The sequence below is a fragment of the Lissotriton vulgaris genome, chromosome 4_1, assembly GCF_964263255.1.
Source record: "Lissotriton vulgaris chromosome 4_1, aLisVul1.2, whole genome shotgun sequence".
Taxonomy (NCBI): domain Eukaryota; kingdom Metazoa; phylum Chordata; class Amphibia; order Caudata; family Salamandridae; genus Lissotriton; species Lissotriton vulgaris.
In genome coordinates, this window is record NC_141691.1 from 1,262,472,537 (window position 1) to 1,262,496,809 (window position 24,273).

Consider the following 24,273-nt stretch of genomic DNA (forward strand, 5'->3'; position numbering starts at 1 on the left):
GTGCTCCAGACATAGTGCGTTGATCTCTATCGCATTTTGCGTCCACTTGGGAATCGGATCCAACGACAAGGTCGGGATGCCCCTTCTTGCATCCTCCTCGAAAGAATTCAAAATATCCTCCTTTGCCAGCGGCTCGAAACAACAATTAAAATCGCCCGCAAGGAGAATATAAGAGTCAATCTTGCAAGCGGCTAGGTCATTGCTAAGACCTGTCTGAGGTAGGCTTGATGTCCCACTCCTGGCGCCCCTCAGATATAAGTTGAAGACCTCTAGCATCTTGCCCCCTTCGCAGTGTATTGAGATCCTCTGCAAATCGGGAGAATCTGTGGACCTATCACTCACTTTTAAACCCAAAGCAATTCTAACCCATATTAGGAGGCCACCAGATGGACGGCCCTTTAAGCCCCTTTGTTGGAGTGCTGGGACAAAGTAGGTGGTAAATCCAACTCTATGTTTCGGGTCCAAGGTCCAAGTTTCTTGCAGAATGCAAATGTCAAATGGCTCTATGAACACCTTCCATTCAGGATTATCAATGTTCCGATTTAGCCCTGCCACATTCCAGCTTACAATCTTTAGTGGTGGTACGGTTGTACTAGGATGACTGGGGGGATGAGCAAGTGCAGTAGGAGTTAGCACAGCCGCTTGGGGTAACCTGTCTAGGGGCTCATCCTGGAAGATTTCACCGGAGGGTGTAAAAGCCATAATTCCCTCAGACTGGCTTCCTACAAGCATAGGTGTGGCCTGTACAGGGGCATTTGGTAGAATATGTGCATTCCTACCTTGTGGACTGGAGGCTCCCAATACAGTCAACTCAGCCTGATCTGCACTATTTTTAGCTATCAAACCCCCCTCAATGATAGCGCTATGTAATGTTTGTACTGGGCCAAAAGGATGTACAGTTACTAAGGGATCGATGTCTGCACAATGGGACCCGGGACGCCCGTGAGCTGGGATCGATGGTACCTTACCCGCTGTGTGGGAACCTGGGTGCCTATGGAGTCAATCTACTTCCTCCAAACCCCCAAATCTATTTGAAATTGGGAAACCATTCCAGTGGGAAAAAGGATCCACTTGATGGTTAAAATGGTTTCTTCTTGGTTGTTGGTGGACTAGTGACCAATTGTCCATCTGGTTGTGGATCGGTCGTGGGGGATAGAAGAAGGACAAGGGTTTCGGAATGACAGAAGACCCCTCGGTACAAGGCCACGAGCATATGTGCTGTGCTGTGTGAGGGTCGTCAAAAGTTACAACTATACAATCCCCCGCATTTGTTTTCCTGGTTGGGCCCACCCAAGAAGTTCTGCGCACCATCAGCACTTTACTTCTACGGCCATTTGGGATAGGTCTATTGACATTAAGCCAATGCATTATTTTATTTTTCAAGGACCAATGATCCTCATATTGGCCATTACTGATCTGTGGAACCCCCGTCAACACAACTACAAAATCATTCGCTTCCGGGGGAAGGTCGATATATCCCCCTCTAAAATTGTTCTTGACCTGGAAGTCCTGGGTTGGTGTTAAAGCTACCTTGTCAGGCTGGCGTTTTGAGGATAACCCAGCTTTAGAATTGGCAGGTAGATGGGTTGGAGTCTGCTTCGGGACCTTAGGGATTGTAACAGGAAGTTTTTGACCCACCTTCACGGTCCTAGGTTTAGGAACTGGTCGTACAATCGTGGGTATAGTGGGTATAGTGGGCTGATTCTGGTGTGTTTGCACTATGGGAGCTGGAGGAATAGCATCGACTACTGGGAGGCCCTGATTTTCAAGACTTCTCAAACCGAGAGTGGCCAGAGCAATGATGCTCTTTTCCATCTCAAGTAAATTATTTTCGATTCGTGAAAGTCTGAGATCCAGTGGAGAAAGGAGTTTTTTGAGGGATTCCCAAACCAAATCTATGAATTCCCTATCTTTATTACCCAAGCCATCTATCTGTATGCCTTCGGTTACTGGGATGGAAGGAGGTAATTGCTCTGTAGTTGTCCCCACCCCAACTCCCTCCAGTGGTGGCTGCTCCCCAACCGACCAAGCAACTTTAATGGTGGGTGTTGGGCCATTCGTCGGTGCCAGCTGTTGTGGCACCGCGATTTTCGCCTTTTTCCGTAAATAGGCGGAACGAGAGCGAGTCTTCCGGTTTATTTTAGTAATAATAGGGGCACTAGGGGCATTAAAAACCACTGGGGGAGGAAGGATAGGAACAGCATTCTGGGTGCAAGAGGTGACAGGGGCACTCGCTTCCAGTGGATTAGGTTGCGGGGTAAGGTGTGGGGAAAGGATAAGTTGAGGAGGAGTCTGGTGTACCTCTGCCTGGGAAATTATGCAGTGGGGGATGGGAGGACGCTCTGGAGTGACCGCCACAGCTATAGAGCCCAAAGAGGATTTTTTGGAAGTGGCGATGACTTCAGACAGTCTTCTAGCCGCTGCCAGCTCGAGAGATACCCGAGTCTGTAGCTTAGATATTTCCCGGTCAATGGCGAAATTGGTGCGGGTAATGAAGTCATCCATCGGACCACTAATTGGGTGACCACCTTTGGAGGCCTTACTCCTAGTTATTCTTGTGCACATATCTTAAATAAGGGGGCACAGCCAACCAACAAAATATATATGATATAGGAGGGGGTGAATCGAACTTTACAGACCTCTCTGGTAGGGAGTGGCGGGCAAAAGAGACTGGGCCAGTCCAGTCCGCTCAGTCCTCGAACGGCCTCAAACGGCCCGCTCTTTGCCCGCTCTTCGCCCCGAGCTGCGTCCCGCGCTGCGGGAGTCGGTGTTGATTATGTAAGGAGGGTGATTGGGCGGGGGGCGGGCCAGCAGGGAGAGCGGACCGTCAGCTGGTTCTTGGTCACGCAGGGACTCCTGGTTGCTGGAGTCCCTGCTCGCTCGCAGCCCCGCCTAGCCTCACGTCCAGCCGCCTTCACAAGCCTCCTCAACGCCCGCTTTCCAACCTGGGCGAAGCGGCACCCGCGGAGCGGGTGCGGCGAGTTGTAGAGCCGCTAACAGGATAAGTGAAGTCCAGTTGCTGTAGCACACGGCGTCTGCTCCCAATGCTCCGTGAAGGGCAAGAATCCCGCAGAACGATGGTAGGGCGAGTCTTTATCCACCTGTAGTGGGCGGGGGGCGGGCCAGCAGGGAGAGCGGACCGTCAGCTGGTTCTTGGTCACGCAGGGACTCCTGGTTGCTGGAGTCCCTGCTCGCTCGCAGCCCCGCCTAGCCTCACGTCCAGCCGCCTTCACAAGCCTCCTCAACGCCCGCTTTCCAACCTGGGCGAAGCGGCACCCGCGGAGCGGGTGCGGCGAGTTGTAGAGCCGCTAACAGGATAAGTGAAGTCCAGTTGCTGTAGCACACGGCGTCTGCTCCCAATGCTCCGTGAAGGGCAAGAATCCTATGAGCAGTAACTAATGGAGACAAAAACTATGCCATCAAACACAGAGGTATTGCACATGTACCAGGCCACGAAAGAGAAGGACACAGGACTTAGAAAACTCAAGTCCAAATGGATCATTAGATTCAGAACAAAACAACCTATGGGCTTGAATGAAGAAGAAGATCTCTTTGTCCATTTATAGCCAAGGAATAATTTGAAAGTATGTAGCAATCACATATATTTGAGTACATTTTCATCATTAAGAAATTCAGTCACTTAGACAAAACCGTAGGAGAAATAAGAGGAAAAAAGGAAATAATATGAGTTAAGAGAAAGATCCCAGGCAAATCTGTGAAGGGAAATAGACATATACAACTGACAAACACAAGACCAAGGACAGAGTACACTAATACACGGGTTTGATCATCCAGCATATATATTTAGTCACTAAGAAGAGACATGCAAAGACAAACTGGAATCCGACTTTATAACTACTTTATAATCATAATGAATTAAAAGTATAAAAGAATTATAACATGACTAATACTAACTGATTATGATACAGAATCATTTATGTATACAATTTGGAATATGAACATTGTAAGTATTTGTATATATTGTTGTTTGAACAAACATAGCAAACTACATATCCCAGAATGCTTCAATGAGGGCAATGGGAGCAGTAGTATATAAGGGAAAGGGTTAACAGACTTCCCTAACCGTGAACAAGCCTTGATGGTGAAATGCGTTGATGGCAGTGAGAAATAAAATACCTCTGATTGCAACAAGACTGGAGTGCGCCATTCCCTTGTTTAATTATAACTATATATATCTATCTATCTATATATATTGATATATCTATATCTATGAAACACACCCAATCCAAGAAACCACAAACTCCCACATCCGTCGGAGCACCTTGAGGCGAGGAAAGAGGAGCTGACCCAGAAAATGCAGTGAGCAATTACTTTTTATTCGTGGAAGCTCGCCCTGCCAGCATAACGTTTCGGCCTTCACGAGATATCTATATCTATCTATCTATCTATCTATCTATCTATCTATCTATCTATCTATCTATCTATCTATCTATCTATCTATCTATCTATCTATCTATCTATCTATCTATCTATCTATCTATCTATCTATCTATCTATCTATCTATCTATCTATCTATCTATCTATCTATCTATCTATCTATCTATCTATCTATCTAACTATCTATCTATCTATCTATCTATCTATATATATATATATATATATATATATATATACATAGAGAAAGAGAGAGAGAGAGAGAGTGAGAGATTTGATTTTCTTAACTCCACACCCACGTTCCTTGACAATATATATACCTATGGAGATGTGCAGTTAAGAATAGCCATCTTCATAAATACTCTATTGGCATGCATGCCATGAAAGTATCCACTTCTTTAGTATCCTTACAATAATAAAACACCTGATGGTTGGAATACAGAAATTTGTGTTATAATTAAAATTCAAGAAAGGCGCCAATTTAAAAGATTTACTAGGAATAAAAAAATGTGAAAACCATCTAAATAATTGGGGTACATAAGTATATAATTGGTAAACGTTAACAAATTCTCAGGTTTGCACTCATCTGTTGGTGTCCCCCAGTCCCTAGGGTTTGACAATTATGCAACAACGGAGATGTTATGTTATGTTAACAAATTTTGTAGAGCGCAGCTAACACCTTAAGGTTTCTTGGCGCTGGTGCTGAGGGCAGTGAAAGAGACGTGAGGGGGAGAACTAATTGTAGGCCTCAATGAAGAGGAAAGTCTTGAAAAGGGATCTGAACCTGGTGTGTGGGGAGGGCAACCTAAGAGGAAGGGGAAGGGTGTTCCAAAAAGAGGGAGCTAAAAATGAAAACCTGAGGCCGCCATGCTTCTTCCTCTTGAATCTTGGAACTGATAGCAGGGCCATCTGAGATGACCGGAGATTGCGAAGAGGAACATACGGGTGGAGAAGGGAAGAAATGAAAAGGGGACCATGACCTGCAAGGGATTTAGAAATGATGCAGCCTGGCTTGAACTTACAGCGAGCAGAGACCGGAAGCCAATGGAGACTTTTTAAGAGAGGGCGGACATGTTGATCTCTAGGTTGGCGGCAAATCAGGCGAGCAGCCTGATTTTGGATCAACTGGAGTCTCTTGATTTGATAGTCAGGGATGCCTACATACAGTGCATTTGCGTAGTCAAGTCTGGAAATGACTAACGCAAGCAAGGCCAAGGTAAGAGCCTCGGTAGTGAGTAGGCGAGAGATTTTGCGGATTTTCCTGAGGTGGAAGTGGCTAGAGGACACTACTGCGCTGATCTGGGGCATCATAGAAAGATCGCTACTAATGACGACTCCCAGACTTTTGGCTGAGTTGACTGGGCAAGGGGAGCTGCCCAGACTTGCCGGCCAAAAGGATGGTTGCCAAGGGTTGGAGGGTCCCCCGACAAGAACCAGCTCGGTCTTGTCGGGGTTGAGCTTCAGATGGTTTGAGCTCATCCAATTACTAATAAAACAAAGCGTGGTTTGAAAAGTGGAGATTGATTCATCCGAGGAATCAATAGTGAAGACCAATTGAATGTCGTCCGCGTAATTGAACGCGGTGACACTCAACCCACGAAGGGAGCGGATTAGAGGAACCAGATATAAATTAAAAAGAAGAGGGGACAAAGAGGAACCCTGCGGGACGCCGCAGGTCAGCCCGACCTGAGTGGCGGAGAACTGGGACAGTCTGACTGCTTGCTGGCGTTTGGTCAGAAAAGACTGAAACCAGTCCAGGGCGGTACCCTGGATGCCGGCCTCTCTGACACGGTCGACCAAAATGCCATGGTCGACCGTGTCAAAGGCGGCCGACAAATCCAGGAGAACCAGGGCCTGACAGATGTTAGCGTCGGCCCCTCTGCGCAATTCCTCCATCACAGAGAGGATAACCGCCTTTGTGGAATGCGCAGGTCTGAACCCGGCCTGCTGGGGGTCCAAAAAGCACGATTCCTCAACAAAAGAGCTGAGAGTTTGGGTTACATGTGACTCCAAGACTTTACTGAGGGAAGGGAGAAGGGATATGGGGCGAAAGTTGCTCATGATGGAGGGATCTGCCGAGGGTTTCTTCAAGATGGCAACCACCTCGGCCTGCTTAAAGGAGCAAGGAACCTCCCCCGTGGCGAGAGAGTTGTTCAAAAGGGCCAGGGGGGGTTCAGGGCAGGCGGTAAAAGCTTCCCGAAGGGCCAAGGGGGGGCAACAGTCGCTGGGTGAACCAGAAGAAACTTTGTGCAAAAGGGCAAGAAAATTGTCTTTCGAAATGAGGGGAATCTGGGTTAGGATGTGAGTGTTGAGATGGTGGCAAGAAACAGCAAGCAGAGGAGGGACTGGCGGGCTTGAACAGAAATACTGTTTTTAATCTTTATAATTTTTTCCACGAAGAATTGGTTCAGGGAGTCACATAGAGACTGAGAAGGAAGGGGTGCAATAGTGACTCTCGCTGGATTGGACAACTCCTCAACGATTGAAAATATATCTTTGGATTTGTTGGATGAATCCAAGATTCTGTTGGAGAAGTAGAGAGATTTAGCCGAGGCTATGGCTAACTTATACTCTCTAAGCAGGGAGGAGAATATCTGTTTGGTCTCAGGGGAGTACCCCCGGCGCCAGCGCCGTTCTGCCTGTCGAAGCCCAAGTTTTTGGGCTTTGAGATCCTTGGTGAACCACCTTTGGGCGTCGTGACAGCGCCTCGCTCTAACTAGTTTTAAAGGTGCCACGGAGTCAGCGGCAGAAGTGAGCCAGTGAGTCAGACCCTGTGTTTGAGAGTCAATAGAAACAAAAGATCCTGTGCTGGGTGGAGCGGATGTGCTAAGAAGGGAGATGAATTTGTTCAGATCAGCCCTGTTCCAATTACGAGCTAAGAAGTTGGTTTCTCGGACATTGGTTACAGGGGGGGGGGCATAGCTAGAGTGAAAGTGATTAGAAAATGATCTGACCAGAGGCAGGGGAGAATAAGGGGTGCAGAAATGTCCAGGCAGGAAGTCCAAACCTGGTCCAGAATGTGACCCTTAACGTGAGTAGGTGAGTGTATGTGTTGAGTGCAGTTTAAACCTAACATAAGATCCGAAAAGGCCAAAGAGCATGGGGTTTCGTGGGCATCCGAAGGCCAATAATTAAAGTCTCCCAAGACCAGGACATTAGTGTTGTTAATGGTGAGCTGGGAAATGAGGTCGCCAAACCTGGCCGAGAAACTGGGCATAGATTGAGGGGGGCGGTAAACCAGGGCGCATATGAGAGATGACCCTGGCTGCTCCAGTCTGAGCACCAGGCAGTCAGTCATGGGAATAGTAGTAATGGCCACTGGGGAGAAGCGGATTGGATGCCTAATGATGGCTGCGACACCACCACCAGCTTTACCCGAGGGACGATTGGCTTGCAGTATATAGTAGCCCGGGGGGATAGCCGCCAGAATATCGGGGGATGAGTCATCCGTGAGCCAAGTCTCAGTCAGAATCAGGATGTCCGGCTGTTCCGACCCCAGAAGATGGAAGATATCTAACTGGTGGCTAACCAAGGACCGAGTGTTAAGGTACATTACTGACAAGGTAGACTTTTGGGCCCTTGCCAGCGGAGGTGTACAGGACCTAGGCCCCGGGGCTGGTGGCCTGGCAATGACCGGAGGGGGAGTAATCTGAGGAAAGGTTTTCCTGGCCGTAAGCAGACCCAGTGAGGCGAGCCTGGGGGAGGACTCAGGGGGAGGGAGTGCATGATCATGACACTTAATAAGGGAGGAACGGGAATATGTAAGGGAAGGGGCAGAGTGGCGTGCCCCGTGCCACGGCCGGCCGCGGACGGGCGCAGACAGGATTAACTCAGGCGCAACTCCGGCGCGCCTGCATCGCGCCCGCTGCGCTCGTCCGCTGCGCTGACACATAGTGGCCGTTTAAATAGAGGAGGGACTAGGGGGGTGTGCCCAGATCCTGATCGGCACTCAACCCGACCCAAAATGGCGCCCGCGGCTGCCGAGAGCCGACCCCAGCGATCAGCCCTCAGCCGGCCGCCGTGCCCCTGAAAAGAAAAGCAGGTAAGAGCCTGTCAACTTTGAAGTCAAGTTAGTAACAGCGTAATATTTTGGCGATTTTAAAACTGCGATTCCAAGGGAGCCCCCACAGCTCGCAATCAGCATGGGGGAGGTTAAAAATCTCAGCCAAACACAACACTGCTCCTCAGCTACTGCGCGCTAGCCCACTGCCACCGGGCGGCGTCGCAATCACTGGGAGGAAGAGGAACTCACTCCTAAATAGAGGAGGGACTAGGGGGGTGTGCCCAGATCCTGATCGGCACTCAACCCGACCCAAAATGGCGCCCGCGGCTGCCGAGAGCCCGCCCCAGCGATCAGCCCTCAGCCGGCCGCCGTGCCCCTGAAAAGAAAAGCAGGTAAGAGCCTGTCAACTTTGAAGTCAAGTTAGTAACAGTGTAATATTTTGGCGATTTTAAAACTGCGATTCCAAGGGAGCCCCCACAGCTCGCAATCAGCAGGGGGGAGGTTAAAAAACTCAGCCAAGCACAACACTGCTCCTCAGCTACTGCGCGCTAGCCCACTGCCACCGGGCAGCGTCGCAATCACTGGGAGGAAGAGGAACTCACTCCTAAATAGAGGAGGGACTAGGGGGGTGTGCCCAGATCCTGATCGGCACTCAACCCGACCCAAAATGGCGCCCGCGGCTGCTGAGAGCCCGCCCCAGCGATCAGCCCTCAGCCGGCCGCCGTGCCCCTGAAAAGAAAAGCAGGTAAGAGCCTGTCAACTTTGAAGTCAAGTTAGTAACAGTGTAATATTTTGGCGATTTTAAAACTGCGATTCCAATGGAGCCCCCACAGCTCGCAATCAGCAGGGGGGAGGTTAAAAAACTTAGCCAAGCACAACACTGCTCCTCAGCTACTGCGCGCTAGCCCACTGCCACCGGGCAGCGTCGCAATCACTGGGAGGAAGAGGAACTCACTCCTAAATAGAGGAGGGATTAGGGGGGTGTGCCCAGATCCTGATCGGCACTCAACCCGACCCAAAATGGCGCCCGCGGTTGCTGAGAGCCCGCCCCAGCGATCAGCCCTCAGCCGGCCGCCGTGCCCCTGAAAAGAAAAGCAGGTAAGAGCCTGTCAACTTTGAAGTCAAGTTAGTAACAGCGTAATATTTTGGCGATTTTAAAACTGCGATTCCAAGGGAGCCCCCACAGCTCGCAATCAGCAGGGGGGAGGTTAAAAATCTCAGCCAAACACAACACTGCTCCTCAGCTACTGCGCGCTAGCCCACTGCCACCGGGCAGCGTCGCAATCACTGGGAGGAAGAGGAACTCACTCCTAAATAGAGGAGGGACTAGGGGGGTGTGCCCAGATCCTGATCGGCACTCAACCCGACCCAAAATGGCGCCCGCAGCTACCGAGAGCCCGCCCCAGCGATCAGCCCTCAGCCGGCCGCCGTGCCCCTGAAAAGAAAAGCAGGTAAGAGCCTGTCAACTTTGAAGTCAAGTTAGTAACAGTGTAATATTTTGGCGATTTTAAAACTGCGATTCCAAGGGAGCCCCCACAGCTCGCAATCAGCAGGGGGGAGGTTAAAAAACTCAGCCAAGCACAACACTGCTCCTCAGCTACTGCGCGCTAGCCCACTGCCACCGGGCAGCGTCGCAATCACTGGGAGGAAGAGGAACTCACTCCTAAATAGAGGAGGGACTAGGGGGGTGTGCCCAGATCCTGATCGGCACTCAACCCGACCCAAAATGGCGCCCGCGGCTGCCGAGAGCCCGCCCCAGCGATCAGCCCTCAGCCGGCCGCCGTGCCCCTGAAAAGAAAAGCAGGTAAGAGCCTGTCAACTTTGAAGTCAAGTTAGTAACAGCGTAATATTTTGGCGATTTTAAAACTGCGATTCCAAGGGAGCCCCCACAGCTCGCAATCAGCAGGGGGGAGGTTAAAAAACTCAGCCAAACACAACACTGCTCCTCAGCTACTGCGCGCTAGCCCACTGCCACCGGGCAGCGTCGCAATCACTGGGAGGAAGAGGAACTTACTCCTAAATAGAGGAGGGACTAGGGGGGTGTGCCCAGATCCCGATCGGCACTCAACTCAACCCAAAATGGCGCCCGCGGCTGCCGAGAGCCCGCCCCAGCGATCAGCCCTCAGCCGGCCGCCGTGCCCCTGAAAAGAAAAGCAGGTAAGAGCCTGTCAACTTTGAAGTCAAGTTAGTAACAACGTAATATTTTGGCGATTTTAAAACTGCGATGCCGACATAAAACGACAGGGCAAAGGCCATGCATATTTAGAGCTTATTCAAATGGTGAGTAAACACTAGACCATAAAAACGATAAATGATAGAGTTAAAACCATATACTAAAATTACCATTTTCCTGCCTTTTTTGGCTTTTTTTCCTAATGCCCCACCTATGTCCAAATAATTTGGTAACTGCAAAGGCAGACAGAAGTCTAGCATCAGATGTTAAAATTTGCAGGGCTTCTGTATGGTTGCGAGTTTCCAACTATTTACAAATAGTTCTTAGTCAATTTGTTATAGGAAGTGCATACACCGGGCAGACAAACATTACATGGGCAATAGTTTCAATGGAAGCTTCACAGCCAAAGCCTTCCTGAAATGTCAGGGAGTTACTGTGCCATCTGCCTGTGAAATCATTCAGGGGGAGAGTACCAAACCTAAACTGAATGTATAGTTTCCTATTGTTTGGCACTTGTATCCTTTCTAAGCGATGCTCCAAAGAGCTGTCCTGTTTATGGTCCATAAATTCTGATATTAGCTTCCCCAAAGACATGCTGTTTAGCTTAGCATGGGCTACTGAATCCCTGTATCGTGTTTTTGCTTGGCATTTTGGGGGGAACAAAGAAAGGTCATTATTTTCCCAAGTTCATTGTAACCCAATTTCAGTTACAAGTCTCCTCACCTTGCCCAGCCAGCTGATTTTATTAGATTTGTCGAGCCGGCTGACTTCCGCAACAGCATTGGCATATGAGAACAATTTGGGAGTGGACATAATTCTCATCCAAAATAACAATGTTCAATTTTAAAGGGATGGAGTGGGGTACTTTGGGACAACATCACCACACTCCTTAGGAATGTATTCTCCGATCTGGTGAGTTTGTCCATTCTGTCAAATCCCCACCATTCCCATCCATAGAGGCCAGAGCTTACTGCTTTTAGATCATAGATTTACAAAGCAGCAGCAACCGGTACTAGTTGAGGTACGATGTTCTTTCCCCAAGGCCCCTACTATCTGTTTGTGTTTCAGGGTCATCTTAATTACACTGGGTTTTATGCCTAGATAATTGAAAGTGCTAAACCTCTGGAGCAGTAGCCCACCAAGGGTAGGCCTACCCCTGAAACACTTATGAGAATTCAATACCATGAATTTAGTTTTAGACGTATTTATCTCTAAGCCTCGCTTGTCACAAAATCTTTAAATCAATAGAGGTGCAGCTGGAGCCCTGTCCCCCACCCGGCGTTTGAGACAACAACAAAGTGTCATCTGCAAATAGTAGTGTCCCTACTTTTTAACCTCCTAGGGAGGGTGCATCCACTGGAACCTGAGATAAATACTGGACAACACTATTCATGTAAAGGGAAAAAATTGTAGGTGACAATATGCACCCTTGGCATCCTCCCCTGCTGACATAGATTGAGTGCCCCACCGAAATCTGGCAAAGCTAGCCTCATGAAGGCGAATGACCAAAGCTAAAAATTTCACTTGACAGACCCATGACTTTTAATACTTGCCACAGATTATTTCTTGGGACAAGATCAAATGCTGTTTTTAGATCAATAAAAGCAACATATAAGCTACCCTGCCCAATAACCACAGTTTTCCAGTATAACAGAAGAAGACGAAACACCTGATCTATTGTCCTCGTGTTTGCTCTAAACCCCGCTTGGTAAGGTGTTAAAATTCCATTGTCTTTAATCCAAGCCTGGTTCTTAAGCAAAAGTGTATGACAAAACACTTTTTGAATTGTACCAATTAGGCTATTGTGCCTATAATTACACGGTTGATCCCTGTCGTCTTTCTTGAATAGGGAAATCACTTCTGCCCCCTTCCAGGAACCTGGAATAGAGGCATCTCCTGTTTTGGCATTAGAAAGTAGTAGGATATAACGTGACCAGCTGGTACTATCATGTGAAAATAAGTCCCCTGGAATGCCATCAGGGCCTGGGAGTTTTGCTTGAGCAATTGATCCAAATGAAGCCACAATTATATCTAGAGTAAATAAGTCCCTGTCGGCAATCAGGAAAGATTTTGGGGAGTCTGCCAAAAGATCAGGCATGCCAGAGTCTGAATAAAGGACTTTGAAATGCTCATGCCAATCAGAGACCGAAATATGATTTACGTGGAGCCCGATTGGTCACCCCACGTGACCAGAGATTAGAACTTTTTGGGTCCTTGGGAGTCACAAGCTTCCTTAATGAGCTGCCATCTAGTCTCGTCCTCCTCTCTTTTGGCTTTCAGGAGGGCTGACTTATAGCAATTCTGGAAGTTCTTACACATCCAGGATCTTTGATTTTATGGCCATAGAAAGTTGGATGCTGGAGCTTCTGCATACTTGATTAAACCAAGTTTTCCGTTCCCTATTAGTATTGTTGTTATTCTTGTGTACAGGTGCAATGAAATAGGAACCCAACTGCTCCAAAACACAGGAGTTGGTGTCTGAAATTTCCGCCATCCCTCCTAGCTCCTCAAATAAAGCCAATTGCTCTGCCATACAAGCTAACAAATCCTGATGTATATTTTGAAGTTTGTCTTCATGGAGAATAATCTTGTGCCACTTAAGTCGTTGCTTATCGTTAGATGGGTATACCTCCCTCGTTACTGGCTGGATTGTAGTCACGTCCTGCGTACCGTCCCATAGGGACGCCAGGCTCAAACAGAGGGGGTTATGGTCACTGTCTGTGGTTGCACCCACAACCATATCAATAACACTACGCCAGAGCCTCTAGTCTATCAGGATGTAGTCAATTCGACTCATACCATTTGATCTATTGAAGGTATTGGCGCCCATTCTATCAGATTTTTTCCTACCATTTGCGGGCCTCCGCCGAAACTCCCTGGTCAAGAACAGTAAATCTATACATATGTTTATATATTCACTTGATGATATAGTAGTATTAAACATTCTAGATACAATATTTTGTAAGTCAAAGTAAAAATGGCAATAATGTGTTAAAACACACAACAACACTGCTGACACTGGGAAACAGCCTTTACAACAAGGTTTTACCTCGTTGTGCCTTTTCCACAAATTTTTTAGCACACATATTATTACCACGTGCATGCCTTTACAACGCATGCCTTTACCATGCAGTTCAGGTAATTTGGGGGGCGTGGGGGTTCTCGCCCCACAAATACATTGTTTTTATATATAAAAACAATGCGTGGCAATGGCATGCACTGTAAAAGCATGTTCGTGATAAAAACATGCGTAGTAAAAAATGCGTGGTAAAGGCATACAATGTGTTTACCTGCGTTGTACCATCGCACAACCCTGACACTCTTCAAGGAATCTGAGTATACTGAGCAATGTTTCTGGATTCTACAAAACCAGCAAGGATATAACACTGTGACAAGCCACCAAATTGGAATATCATAAATATTCACATAATAAAAGAGAAATAAGTTCACTGGAAAGAAAGAACACACATGTTCCACAAAGGTACCCACTGAAATATGGAGAAATGTTAATTGGGCCTGTGAAATTCTTTGCAGTTCCAGCTAGTTACCGTTCATGAAATTCACACAATATCTCTCAAAATGATGCATCATGCAATTTTGCATAACTTTTTTAAGCAAGTGCAGTCATAACATAAAAAAGGTTTTCCAAGATACAAGCGGGAGACGGCTCACCAGAGTATGGTTTGCTAAGAGATCTTTTTGATCGAGCATGCCTCCTTCCAGTACCTCTCCAGACTTTTTTAGGCAAGGTCTGTGATTGTTTAAAAAAGTGTCATCAGGTATAGGCAAACTAAGGTCCAGATTACAAAGGTTTTGAGTTGGGTTTGATTTACTTTTGGAAAGCAAACCTGATGCAAAATCCTCTTTGTGATTTACTAACCAATGCAAATTGGTATTTGCATTGGTTTGTAAGAACAAGTGAGGCAAATCAGCTCAAAGTCCTGCTATCTATCACTCACCATCAAAGAAGTGTTCCATGGGTGGTACATGAGCTCTCCTGGGCAAACACCCATGGGATTTTGCACACAACTCTATCTATTAACAATAGTAAACAGGGTTTTGTGCCCAAAATTAATGCCATTTTAAAGCAGGCGTTAAAAAGGAGAAATGCTTTTATTCCTCCTAACTTTTCACACTACATGTGTGCTCCTGTGTATAGCACACATACAAGAAAAAGTTCCAAGGCTAAACTAAGCATGGTATTTTGTACTGGAAGGGTACGCTTCCAGTACAAACCTATGCTAAACTCACACACACACACACCTTTGTTCTATGGTGCAAAGGTGTGTGTGTGGCACACGGCAGCATGATTCTGCGTCAGCACTGGGGAGAGAGAGCAGGATAGTGCCATACCTCTGTAGATAGGATGCTGTCCTTCTGTCTCCCTCTCACGCAATACAGTGTAGTGCATTGCAACACCTTTGGGTACTGAGCTGTGATGTGTGACAGATTTTTAAATCTAGGCCTAAATTTCATTATGAAAGTGTAATTTTCCTAAATTTTCATGGATTTTCATGAGGTTTTGTGAGAAAAAATACACAAGGTGTGGGAAGATATACGTCCAGCAAGAGCAGTGGAGCCAGAAACAGTACATCATGTACCACACAAGGAGCAAGGGTATTGTCAAGGCACGAGCAGAACTGTAAAGCCGCAGACTGTGTAGTCTGTACACCACATACATGTGACATGGATAGACTTGGTTGAGACTAAGGTTAAGTGGTCTCACCTTAATGTGTTGCTTTATTGAGATTATCACTTTTGTGCTCCTTAATCCATCACAGCAGGCTAGCCTTTCCAGACCTAAAGAGGGTTTTTATTTGCTGTTGCCTCAGTAGTTTTTAAGAACCAGCAGAGGCCCACTGGCCACATTCGGATTCCACAGGCTCATCCATTCTGTGGGGTATTTCTTCACTCTGCTTCTCTGAAGCCTTACACCTTGATTCTGATTGCCATTTTTCATCAGAGGAGAAGAATGTCCAGTATATGTTATCCTGCCAGCAACAGACCGGGGAGACTGGCCATGTAGTCTTGGATTCTCCTTCAACCAAACTGTGTGAGCTTGGATGTGTGGTTTCTACGCCCATTGTGCTCCAAGATTCTCATCTTGCAAAATAAAGAGCGCTCAGAAAAGTGGAGAAATTGGACTAGGTGAGAAACCAGGCATTGACATTATGATAATGACAGAGCATCCAAAACGCCGCCGCAAGACTGGTCCTCCACATGCCAAAACACTGCACATCTCCTAGCACCTGCGCACACTCCACTGGCTTCCCATCGAAGCTAGAGTCACCTTCAAGATGCTATACCACGCTCACAAGGCCCTCCGCGACACCGGACCAGTGTACCAGAACAGCTGACTCAAATTCCACGCACCCCAAAGGACCCTACGATCAGCCCAGCACTCCTACGCCATGGTCCCCCGCACCAGAATGACCAGATCGTGAGGCTGCTCCTTCTCCCTCCGCGCTGCCAGAGCCTGGAACGATCTTCCGCTCCACCTCAGGCAGATAAGGCTCCCCATCTTCGCAAGAAACCTCAAAACCTGGCACTTCGACAGACCCCCTCCTTGATGGACTGGAACCTGCGAACCCTGCCCCACCCCCACATATCCCCCAGCGCCTTGAGACCCTTTCGGGTGAGTAGTTGCGCTTTACAAACACCTGATTTGATTTGATGTGTACTACTGTGGACAATGAAGAAGCACTGCTTCGAAGGCCATTTCAGCAAGCTAGAGGGAGGGAGGCTGTTGAAACGACCCCAAGCCGCTCCCCACCTTCCCTCCGTCAGTAAAGGCCAACTGTTATTATTGTCAGCACAGTACAAGAAGCATACATGCAGGAAAACAGGAAGGCCCGCATAAACACCAGAAATGCTGCAGCGGATAATATTTACAGTGAGCACGTGCCCTGCCTCCCCTCTTCCTCTCTCCAGCCCCCTCTCACCGTGCCAGAGTTCAACCCGCCGGCACACTCATCGCTGAGCTGCCTCTGTCCACCACCCCAAATGCCTCTGACACACAGCTATGCCCACGCCGACATCCGCGTGATTCCAGCATCACTCCCCACTCACCCAACGCTCCTCGCTCAAAAATACGGTACATGTCATTTTTACAGGAGCGAAAGCGACCAACCACAGCAACAGATGCAGGTTGTAAGGAAAGCAAAAGCTGTGCGAGCAAAATCCCCCCCCCCCCCCCCCTTCCCCTTCTAAGTTTAACAACGATTTTATCTTTGGCTGAACCACATTAAATTCGTGTTCGATTGGGCCAAGCAATAACCAACAATGATTGTGGTGTGCGCTCTAGTCGACGGACGTACACGCGATGACGCGGGACGCCGTCGGCTAGAGCGGAAAGGCGGCGCATGCGCAGGGGGCAAAAGCCGAGAAGGCGCGAACGGCAGAAACGGGAGTTGGCGACCGGAGCGCTCCGCTTTAGACGCTCGGCGCCCTTTAGCTCCAGATAACAAATTGCATTCTAATAAAAAGAAAGTAACAACCATCACCAGTTCCTGTGTATCCTGTGGGGGGGGAGTAAGAACATTACAGTGGCGACGAGGCTGGGACCTGGACACCACAAGGTGCAGTGTACCGAGAAGAGAACAGATAAACCCCCCAGCGAGAACACAGAACCCACAAGGAGGAGCAAGGGCGTGGCAGCAGCGCAGCGACACAGCGAGGAGCAGACCACCACCCTCCCAAGGCAGGTCAGTGCCACCCAAGACCCCAGGAGCCCCCAGGCATCAACCTGGCAGCCAAAGGAGACACACCCAAGCTAGAGGAGGGGGGGAAGGCAGCTCAAACAGCGCCCACTGCAAGGGACAATACCCCAGGTAGTCCCAGGGGCCAAGGTGACACGGCAGAGAACGCAGGAGCGTCCGGTGAACCTACCCAAAGGGCCCAGGAAGGAGGACCTAGAGGCGCGGCCAAAATGGCGAATCAGGCGTCAGCCCTAATGGCACCCGTCCCGTTTCTAACCAGACCAGGTGAACCCCAACTAAAATGGGAAGACTGGAAAGAATATTTTCTCAATTACATTGAGGCCCTTGAAGATGAGAGTGAAGGAGAATACAAACCCGAAAGGAAGAAGAGACTGTTGCTCCACAACTTAGGCCCAGAAGGGGTAAGAGTGTTTAAGAACCTGGTGCCCAAAGACAGGGGTGCAGCGGAGGCGGATGTCTTTGTGAATGCGTTGGACGACCTAGACAGCCACTACCGCCCAGCAGTCTGCGTCTCGATAGACCGATACAATTTCCAACAGAGAAAACAAGAGGCAGGAGAATCCATTGACGACTATGTGGCAGCGCTCCGCCGGCTTGCGATCACGTGCAGGTATGGGAACCTGCAGGACGAGTACATCAAGGACCAAATTGTGATGCACACCACCAGCAGGGCAGTCCAAGACAAGCTATGGGCGATGAATGAGACAACCCTGAAGGAAGTAGTGGCGATGGTTAAAAAGGCGGAAATGTCGAAGAGAGGAGCAGACGCGGCAAAAAGGGAAAGTGGGCCGAGACAAATGATCAACAAGATCGACGAGGCACCACAATCCAGCAAGCTCAAAACGGCTTACGGAGACCAGAGGAAGGACACCAGAGGACCGGGGAAGCAGATGCCTCGTCCCAACCAGGGGGCGAAATTCGCGTGTTACAGATGTGGCAGTGCGGCGCACACGGCCCAGGACAGGCGGTGCCCCGCGTTTCGCGCCAGGTGCTCATTCTGTGGGTTGAATGGTCACTTCGAGAAAGTCTGTCGGAAGAAAGGGTCGAAATCCACGGTTAAGTGCATCGACACAGCTGCGGCCAACGTGAGTGATGAAGAAGAACCAGAGGAGGATGACCTAGTGCTGTGTATAGAAGATCAAGTCTTAGATGTATCCGGGAAGAGAAGGGATAAGCCCCGCACCGACATGCTCATCGGGGGCGTTAAGGTACATGTAGCCGTGGATTCAGGGTCCCCCTGGACCATTGTTCAAAGGTCAATATGGGAAGAGGACTTTGTGCCAGTCATAGGACCTGACCTGTGGCCGCCGGACATTAGACCCATCTCGTATACCGAGAATTCCATCCCACTGGTGGGGTGCAGGGACTTGGAGTTCGAATTTAGAGGACGGGTGGCCACGTGCACCCTGTACGTAGCAGAGAAGGGTCCATCGGTACTCGGATGGAGAGACGCAGGTGATCTCGGCATCATACTAAATCCCGGAGGGAAAGAACAAATCCTGCTAACGGACGAATGGCCCCTCTCGAGGGAGGAAGACTGGAAGGCTGCTTACCCCAAGGTTTTCGAGAGCACCGTAGGCAAACTCGACAAGTTCGTGCATAAGATGGTTCTTAAGGAAGGTGCAGTACCAGTAGTGCATAAGGTGCGGAATATACCAATATCCACGAGTGAGGCCGTGCGCCAGGAACTACGGAAGTTGGAAGAGCTAAATATCATTGAGCCAGTGGACAGTGCGGAATGGCTATCGCCCTTGGTAGTAGTTAAAAAGCCCAACGGAAAGGTCAGACTCTGCGTGGACCTGAGGGAGCTCAACAAAAACCTCATTGTGGAAAGGTTCCCGCTCCCCAGGATAGAGGAGATGCTAGCAAGAACCAAAGGCATCAACTATTTTTCCACCATAGACCTGACGTCTGCATACTACCAAATAGAATTGCACCCGTCGAGCAGGAAGTACACAGCATTCATAACGCCCTTCGGGTGTTTCCAATTCAAGAGAATGCCCTTTGGCCTGGCATCCGCTGCGGCCGTATTCCAGAAGCTAATGCACAGGTTGTTTAAAGACATATCGGGAGTGCAATACTTCCAAGACGACATCCTGGTGATGGGCTCTAACAAAGGTGAGCACGACAAGAAACTACATCAAGTGCTAGGAGTGCTGCAGAGCAAAGGAATGACGGCGGAGTGGAGCAAGTGCAGGATCGGGTCTCGTTCAGTGACCTACCTAGGGCACGAAATAGGCACGCATGGCATATCACCGAAGGAGCAAAACGTGAAGGCGATAAAAGATGCCAAGGCCCCAACAACCAAAGAGGAGGTGCGGTCATTCCTCGGAATGGCCGAATATTATAGCAAGTTCGTCAGCCATTTTGCCACAAGAACGCATAGGATGAGAGAACTAATCAGGCACAATACAAAATTTGAATGGGACAGGGAGGCCCAGTCCGAATTCGAGTCCATTAAGGCCTGCATCAGCCATGCCATCCCTTTGCAGGGGTACGTCCCCATGGGCAAGACTATCGTGACAACCGATGCCAGCGACAAGGGCTTGGGGGCAGTACTAGCGCAGGAAAGGGAGGATGGTAACAGGGAAACCATCAGCTTCGCGTCCCGGGCGCTATCCCCGACGGAACAAAGGTACAGCGTAATCGAAAAAGAGATGCTGGCGGTCACGTGGGCGTTGAACAAATTCCGTCAGTTCGTGTGGGGCACGAGATTCAGACTACAAACGGACCACAAGCCACTCATCAAAGTGTTGACGTCATCGGGCCATGACACGGCCACCCCGAGAATAGCGAAAATGACTCTGAAGCTGCTCGATTATACGTATGATGTGGAATATCTACCTGGCACACAGAACAAGGTAGCTGACTACCTAAGCAGGGCATCAGCCATGGAGGAGGCGCCCGGAGAGGCCCCGGACACGGAGGAGATGGTGGCCAGTATGGAAGATCACGAAACATCGATCAGTGCGCAGGAATGGCAGGCGGCTTACGAGCTCGATGAAGAGAAGATGGAAGTGAGGAAACATCTCACGTTGGGGTGGCCGGACAAGAAGAAGCTAACGGAAGGTGTCCGACGTTTTTTTGAGATAAGAGAAGAATTGTCCCTAAGTGACTCGGGGATATTCCTGTACAGAGGAGAAAAAGTGGTCCCACCAGTGACAATGATACCCAGACTACTGAAGATGCTTCATGAAGGACATCTGGGTATAGTGAAAACCAAGGCGTTGGTCAAACAGATGTATTGGTGGCCAGGTATGGATGCCCATATCGAGAGACAAGTGCGGGAGTGTGGACAATGCCAAGGAGCGGACAAGGTGCTCCGCCCACTCCGACCGGCACTGGGGAGATTTGACACCCCGCAAGGCCCATGGGAGGATGTGGCCATTGACATTTTGGGGCCCGTTCTGGACAATCAAGGGGTGGACAAGTACATCTGCGTACTCATAGACAAGTATTCCAAGTGGCCAGAAGTGGACATACAAGAGTCAATGGACACGGATACGATTTTGAAGTTCCTAACCTCGGTGTTCCTCAGAGAGGGAATACCCAAAACCATCCTCAGCGATAATGGACCGCAGTTTGTGTCGGACAAGTGGGGGAGATACATGAAGAGAAATGGTATCGTAGGGAAACACACTGCAGTGTATCACCCATCTTGCAACGGCCAGGTTGAAAGGTTTAACAGGGTGCTCATGGGCTCCATCCAAGCAGCCATATCGCAAGGAAAGGACTGGGAGTTGGAAGTAATGAACATGCTATGGGCCTATCGGATAACCCCCTCTGTGGTGGGGTATAGTCCGTTCCAAGTGCTGAGAGGACGGCATCCCTTCACCAGGGACAACGTAGCATGGAGGGAGAAGACCATCACCAGCAAGTGGTCCCCAGCGGTGGTGCAGCACAATCTAGAGAAAGCTCAGAGGATCTATGCCGCGCACTATGACAAAAGACGCAGCACGAAAGAAACAGCGCTGGAAGAAGGGGAATGGGTTAGGATCAAACTTCCCACTCTACAAAAGAAGGGCGAAAGCAAATTCAGCCAGCCGCTACAAGTTAAGGAAGTGAGGGGCAGAGCGGCCCTCCTCAGTGATGGCAAGGTCTGGTCACAAGAGCGCATGGCCAGAGTGAATAAAATACTAGTCTGGCCTAAAACCGAAGGAGTCGGAAGAGACATGGATCACACGGAGGTCACACCCTGTTCCGATCACGTCATAGACAACCAAGGCGAAGATGCTGGCGAAGTCAATGAAATGGTTGTACCAGGAGCCAGGCCGACCGACGGAGGAGGAATGCAAGCGAATGCAGAGCTGAGAACAGAAGTGAGAGAAGTGGGGATGTCCCAAGAAGAGACTGTGTTGAGAGAGAACATGCCGGTAAGACACACCCGCAGCGGAAGGGCGGTTGTAGCGCCCTCTCGCTATAATGACTTTGTGATGGATGGACACTAGCTTGGTGCCGTCTCCCCGGTGCCCCACATAGACACTGTTCACGGATGGAGGACACTCACCTGAGGGGAGAAATGTTATAACTTTGTTTTTGTAAAAGGGGGGAGATATGTGGTGTGCGCTCTAGTCGACGGACGTACACGCGATGACGCGGGACGCCGTCGGCTAGAGCGGAAAGGCGGCGCATGCGCAGGGGGCAAAAGCCGAGAAGGCGCGAACGGCAGAAACGGGAGTTGGCGACCGGAGCGCTCCGCTTTAGACGCTCGGCGCCCTTTAGCTCCAGATAACAAATTGCATTCTAATAAAAAGAAAGTAACAACCATCACCAGTTCCTGTGTATCCTGTGGGGGGGGAGTAAGAACATTACAATGATGACATACAATAAAGAGAACAATAATCAAACCGGCACTTTACTTTATCCACATGTTTTGGAAACTAAACCATGCCCAACAGGCAGCAGAAATGTGCTAAAGCAATTATGCACATGGCATGAGAGTGTCAGAGGGAAACATCCCAACACATGGTAAAGATTTAACAGCGCGTCATCGCACCGCCCCCTCTCCCTCCCCGCAACACCCCCGCATCCACTCAAAAAAAACGAAGGGTCGGCTTACAGCATCTTAGCCATGAACAAAGAAAAATATTGAGGTGCGCTTTGATTGTTTTTCTTCAGAATTCTGTACCATTGGGGATGAGAGTACGACAAACCGACAGAAAAAGAGGACGACATTTTTTCTAGTGTAACGGGAAAATATGATGCCCCACGCTACATACACATGCCACCAACCAGTAAACTATTCCTAGAACACAGGACAACTGGTAATAGACAAAGCAGAGTTCCGCGTCTCAAACTAAAGGGTGATCTTGTAAGCACGCCAGTTGGAGCCGAGATATCCGAGGAGACAGATCGGAACACTCTGGGCAATGTGAGAGGACGTGAGAGATAACGGTCAGAGTGAAGGCTGAACAACATTTATTCATTTCACGATAGTGTTTGAACTTTTGCGCAATACCTTGCACACGTGCACACCTCCAGCAATTCCAGAGCGTTGCTTCTTTCAGTGAAGTCTTTGAATAAAAGGTGCACCCTTTTTATTCATTCCAAACATGTCTAAAATATTAATGTAGCCTAATAAAAGCCATAGCACATTTTACTTGAGGTTACGTTGTTTTAAATTACAGTATTAGTATGTCAGACATAACGGCGATAAACTTGAGACTGGAGCGGGTGGTATTCTAAAACCAGAAATGACCTCGTGTTGCTGTTTCAGGAATGTGGGCAGCGCTTTGAAATCTGCCCATGAGCACTGTCAGAACAAAGCTGGGTTAATGAATTACCCCAGAAGCCAGGGCTTACCGGATGGTCGGGGACTGCCTGCTCCGGAGGCTTTCCGGGCTGTCAAAGCCCTGCTGCAGGAGGGGTGTCCTCGGAGGGGTGTACGAGTGGTAGGCGGTCAGCACCACGCTGCCCGAATCCTTTATTTCCATGATAAAAGCTGGGGAGCTTGCCCGTAGCCTTGATTCCTGTAGCCCCGGTGGCTAACTTGAAGCCCACTCTGTGCTGCTGTGGACGGAGAGCGCCGGGGCTCACTCCTGCCCCTGTCAAGGATGCACCGCCCCCTGCTCCAGCGCCCTCTGCCAGGCTCCCCATGCCCGCTATGTTTGAAGGGGCGGGGCCTTGTGAATCTATGCAAATATGGCGAGGCCCTGGGCGTGAAAGGGTAGGGCCCAGCCCCTTTCTTTCCCGCTTCTCATAACTAAGCATAGGCGGGGCCACTGTAACCACGCCCACAGATCCAGTGATATCTGCATAAGCTACCGCCCAAAAACATAGATGCTAACAGTGGATCGCTTAGGAGAGGGCTCCGATTAAGCATGTTGCTGACAGTGCTTGCTCTGAGAGAGATGGGCTACCAAGCACCTCAATACGTAATCTATTCAGGTTCAATGCAGAGGTGGACGAGCCAACCAATTAGCAGGGAGAGTCGAGCCAGAGCCGAGCCAAGGTAACGTGCTGAGCCCTGAAAATGTTCGCTATGTAAATATTAAACAAAGATGATGTAAAATAAAAATTTTAAAGACAATATTTCTTTAACAGTGTCACAACTTTGACATTAATACGCCTCTGTACTGAGAAGTACTTATTAAAAGCGATCGTTTTCTAAACATGAACCTCTAGGGAACTAAGATGCAAGACACTTGTAATTTAAACTGTGTATGCGGCCCAGTTTATTATACGGGAGCATTATGCTCTATTAATTAATCAAATGCAACAGGCGTTTGTACAACTGGCAATCTGCACTCACATATTTGAAAATGCTTTCATACCCTATCATGAAGATAAAGGAGTTTTAGTGAAATAAAATATTTGTATATTTGCCTAAGAACACACAATTAAAGCAGGGAAGCCGCATTTTATCCAGGTTCTCTCGCTTTGCTTTCTATAAGCCAGCCAGTAAATTGGTATCTATTTGTCTTAACTTACATTAAGGCTTTGTTTTACCTGTGTGTTTTTCTTCAGTTTCTTTTTAGCGTGA

The 24,273-nt window shown here is 48.9% G+C and overlaps 1 protein-coding gene across 5 annotated transcripts in view; it reads right to left on the reverse strand.

Moving 5' to 3' along the window:
* Positions 1-24,273, reverse strand: part of LOC147723120 (rho GTPase-activating protein 28-like) — a 1,353,671-nt gene that overhangs the window by 541,271 nt on the left and 788,127 nt on the right. For 2 of the 5 annotated variants that reach the window (XM_086965469.1, XM_086965468.1), the window contains exon 1: positions 23,094-23,369. The exons of the other annotated variants lie outside the window; for them this stretch is intronic. In XM_086965469.1, coding sequence (XP_086821595.1) covers positions 23,094-23,224 — 131 coding nt within the window. In that variant the 5' untranslated portion in view covers positions 23,225-23,369. Of the gene's footprint in view, positions 1-23,093; positions 23,370-24,273 lie in introns of those variants that run through there. 5 annotated transcript variants of the gene reach the window in all.